Source organism: Dendronephthya gigantea, unplaced genomic scaffold, assembly GCF_004324835.1.
Source record: "Dendronephthya gigantea isolate DGI-Jeju-01 unplaced genomic scaffold, DenGig_1.0 000007F, whole genome shotgun sequence".
Lineage (NCBI taxonomy): Eukaryota > Metazoa > Cnidaria > Anthozoa > Malacalcyonacea > Nephtheidae > Dendronephthya > Dendronephthya gigantea.
The window spans coordinates 986,591-990,791 of NW_021163017.1; the positions used below are offsets into that span (position 1 = coordinate 986,591).

Sequence of the window (4,201 nt, forward strand, 5' to 3'; positions counted from 1 at the left end):
CAACATCACAAATTTATATCTCGCCTTTATATTCTCAAGTGTATGAGCGATAACCCGCATTATTCCTAAGTGTCCCCCCACACAGTGGAGCTAGCGTGGACACAAACCATATATCCTTCATTGGTAGCGTCAAACTGCTTCCTTTGTAAATCATAGCAATAACATTTGCCTCAAATTATTTCGCTCAATTGATTAACTGTTTCCATCACAAACGCATATAATTCCCTATGAAAAAATGATGGCGTTATGTCGACCAAAATACAATTCTTTGACTTTGGAAATTCAACGATGACATGCTGTGTTAAAATGTTTAGTAATATATACATCATATAAGAGAATATACTCTTGAAACCCTTTCAAAAAGCAATTTTTAAAGACCTATGGGGGTTTTAGACGTCGTCTAAACGGCTAAAGTCGTTTTCTGCGTCTCGTGTAGAACGTGTGCAATTCGGGACCCAGCGAGCGCTACCTCGAGTTATCGGCTCTATATAGAATTGTCTCTAAACATAAACACGGTGTTTTAACTTGACACAAATATGCTGCTTGCATGTCTAGCTGTAAACAATACTGCAAGTGCCTGTGGTATTCATGGCGAAAAACTGTAGTTTTCTCCTGTGATTATTGTTGTGCATCCCTGCTTTTTTTAAAGCCTATCCACCTTTTAGGCACAACGGGTCGCGTATATACAACCCGCCCCTGGAACTATGTAAACATGGCTTATGAACATCTTTTAATTTTCTAGCAAAGAGTTGAAGAATGGCAGGAAGTTTGGTACATTTCGTTTGCGTTTTGTTGTACACCACCATCGCGATAGCTGGACCAGGTGGGTAACATAGGAACAGTAGAAGACAGATTTCGATTCGTCAGTTGTTCAATTCCTCACGCCTGAGTTTCTATAGGTTGAAACAATTAACAGGAAAATGTTTTGTTGTGATGAGAGTTACGCAAGTTAGAACCGCAACTGATGGTTTGATGGCCCAATGCTCTGCTAACTCAACTGATATATTCAAAATGTTCCAGATCAAATTCATACCAAATTTTAGATCAAAAATTAGACTCAACATATAATCAACTTCAAAATCTTTTCATAGCTCTGGGGTTAAATATTTCATTGTTTAAAACTTAGTCTACAACCTCGAACCATCGGCCATTCACCATTTATAGCATCGCCAAAAACAATCATATAGAAATATCGGTTTCAAACACTTGAATGTTTCGTTCGAACGACGTCGTTTTGATATGTATAAAACTGTAATATTCAAATGGAAGACTGACTGAAAAGTTTTCTTTTCTGAACAGTACAAAAATGTAAAAAGGTGGTCGACATTGCGATGGTTGTAGACGAATCGGGTTCCATTGGTCGCGGAGACTTTGAGAAGATCAAAACGTTTGTCGCTGACATAATTTCCCGCTTCAGCGTTGCCCCATTCGGCGCTCATTTTGCCGCCGTAAAATACAGCACCCGTCCAACCGAGGTGTTTTCTCTCACCAAGTATACCAACGCTGCACAGCTACATACCGCTGTCCGAAACATGAACTACGTCGGTGGAAGCACGTTTACAGGAAAGGCACTGCAGTTGGTTGAGGAAAAGGTAATTTTATAAAATACACTACTACGCCATGCAGGCTGTCACGGTTGGTAATATATTCAGCTGGTCAAAAGCCAATTCGACCAACAGATTCCAAACTTTCTTTCCCTTTTTTTCCGCAAGATATTTGGGCAGTCGCAAGACCGAGGCGACGTACCAAACGTTTTAGTTGTATTCTCGGACGGGCAGTCACACGACCACAGCAAAGCCGTTAATATGGCACGGAAAATGAAGGAGAAAGGCGTCGCAATTCTTTGTGTCGCAATCGGTAACGGGATAACCGTCAATAGACTGACGAGAATGCTCCAGCAAATATCCAGCAAACCTGAGTACACCTTTAAGTCGTCCGTAAACGCACTGAATACCATCGAAGATTCATTGGTCAAGAACATGTGTGAGACTATCAGTAAGTATCAATTCTGATCACACAGACACTGAAGAGTAAGCGGGTGTGGTGAGGATTAGGAATCGATAGGGTAAGCTAGGTGTGGTAAGGCAAGGCTAAGACATGGATGGTGTAAAGCAGGAGCGTGGTGGGTAAGGGTAGGTGGACATGTGGTGTGGGGGCTCGGCGAAGCGAGTATTGACAAGATATAGCTTTCACCCATAAAGTAATCTCAACCATTGCATTACATTTTTTCTTCAAGGTGCTTGTGCAAGCCAGCCCTGCAAGAATGGAGGAGAATGTGTGGATGATGGCAACAACGGGTATACGTGCAAGTGTTCGCTGAACTGGGAAGGAAAAAATTGTGAACTGCCCAAATGTAAGTTCGAGAAAAGAAGTTTTCTTTATCATTCAAGTCGCTGAGTCCGTCCAGGGTCAACTCTTATGGCAGGTTCAGGAAATTTCACAAATGACAGGGAGCCACCGTTGAAATTATGGAAAAGTGAATCTATTTCGTGTACAGGCTTGTTTGCCACCTGTTTGACAATATTTCTATCTATTTAGGGTGCCCGGCTGCATCGTTTTCAAAATGGGGTTGTTACAAGACTCCTCGACCAAGACCAGCCACAGCAAAACTTCTGTTCAACCGACGCAACGCCATTGATTGGTTTGAAGGATGGGATAAATACCTCGAAACTATTGTTTGCGAGTAAGTTATATGTCGCTTAGGCTTGTCTAATTTCTATTCATATCCTGTCAGTGTCCACTTATATCCTCCAAGCGTCCAGCTATATCCTGTAGGTGTCCACATATATCCCCCTAGCGTCCAATGCATGTCCTTGTAAAGTAACTCATGTCCCACTAGCATCAAACGAAATTCTGCTGGCGACATTTCACCACCAAATGATATCATTTATTTTTTTTCAAAAATCCACTCATATCATGCTAATGTCGATCCACCATACCCCTCTTACATCCACCCTTATCCTGCTAGCCATATCCCGATCATTGTTGACCCCTATGGGATCGTTCTCGATTCTGACAAGGCCCGCCTGGCGGCAAAAAGCAATCACAACCCTAAAATCCCTCAGCCTTAATATAGGGTAACGCTTGTATACCAAATCACTTTTCATGACAGTTGTGGCAAGGAGGCGAAGAAGACTGGCCACAAGTATTTCTTGATTGAGTTTTACGGCGAATGCTGGGGCTACAAAGATTTCGACGTGAATCAGCCTCACGCTGGCGCTAAGAAATGCTGGGGGAAACGTCCCAACTACGACACCTGCATTCATAATCAAAAAAATCCAATCTGCGTTGGAACTGGTCACCATGGATACGTCTACCAACTCGATTGATTGCGTGAGCAACGTTTTAAACTTTAAGAATACTAATTTAGACTGGGTGAATATTTTCCAGAGACACTCTCCTCCCTGGTCACCATATTCCTGTATTCTTGAATAAGGCGAATGATAATACAATAAAAGTTAAAAACACCCATAAAAGATTGTCGTAATAATTGCTTGAGAACATGTATAAATCCAAATGTATAAGATGAACTAAACTTGGTTAACTTCGTAACAATCTGTTCACTACAAATGCTTTTTACTTTTTAGGTGTAAATTTTTCACAAGATGTTTTAAGTACAGAAAACTAAAGAAATTCAAAAGATGAAATATAATACATAATAAAGAATTCTAAATATAAGTGACGTGTTTATGAATAAATCCTTATAAAATCTTTACGAGTCATTCTGTTGTTTTCTTCGTTGTACGAAGCTCTATGATAATATACACTTCCTGTATGCTCCCGAGGGAAATAGTGAGTTTTGTTTTCCCAAGAGTCTGAACATTGAGACTCGAGGGAAAACAAAACTCACTATTTCCCGAGGTGTAGCGAACATTAAGTGTTTTTTTATATAGGAACAAAAACATACATGTTAAACGAAAATTTCATTTAAAAAACTTTGTTATGACAATATGCGGGCAACAATTTTTCACTTGTTTCCCTGGCGGGAAACATTGCATTTATTTAAAGTCACGTGACTGCGAATGAACCAATCACATTTAAAATACACAGCACCTATATAACAATATGATTTATTACCGACTCTTAAAGACAGTAAACATAGCTGGCGCTAAACAGGAGAATTTATAAGATGTGAGCAAAGAGCATGCATGCCAATTTCATATTTCATATTTGTTCGGTATAATCACTAAAAAATTAATCT

At 40.1% G+C, this 4,201-nt stretch overlaps 1 protein-coding gene across 1 annotated transcript; it reads left to right on the forward strand.

Moving 5' to 3' along the window:
• The first annotated feature begins 920 nt into the window (after positions 1 to 920).
• LOC114517150 (von Willebrand factor A domain-containing protein 2-like) lies at positions 921 to 3,695 on the forward strand. The gene is made up of 7 exons (XM_028536809.1): positions 921 to 948; positions 1,300 to 1,592; positions 1,713 to 1,995; positions 2,237 to 2,353; positions 2,539 to 2,683; positions 3,113 to 3,333; positions 3,588 to 3,695. Exons 1-6 carry the CDS (start codon positions 921 to 923, stop codon positions 3,327 to 3,329), a joined length of 1,083 nt encoding a protein of 360 aa, XP_028392610.1. The 3' UTR covers positions 3,330 to 3,333; positions 3,588 to 3,695.
• The last annotated feature ends 506 nt before the right edge of the window (positions 3,696 to 4,201 follow it).

What these genes read in the sequence shown, in the direction of transcription:
- LOC114517150 (XM_028536809.1), top strand. Translation starts at nt 921, where the DNA reads ATGTTTTGTTGTGATGAGAGTTACGCAA. An exon ending in GAACATGTGTGAGACTATCA is followed by an intron (nt 1,996 to 2,236) that starts GTAAGTATCAAT and finishes TTTTTCTTCAAG; the next exon opens with GTGCTTGTGCAAGCCAGCCC. An exon ending in AAATTGTGAACTGCCCAAAT is followed by an intron (nt 2,354 to 2,538) that starts GTAAGTTCGAGA and finishes CTATCTATTTAG; the next exon opens with GGTGCCCGGCTGCATCGTTT.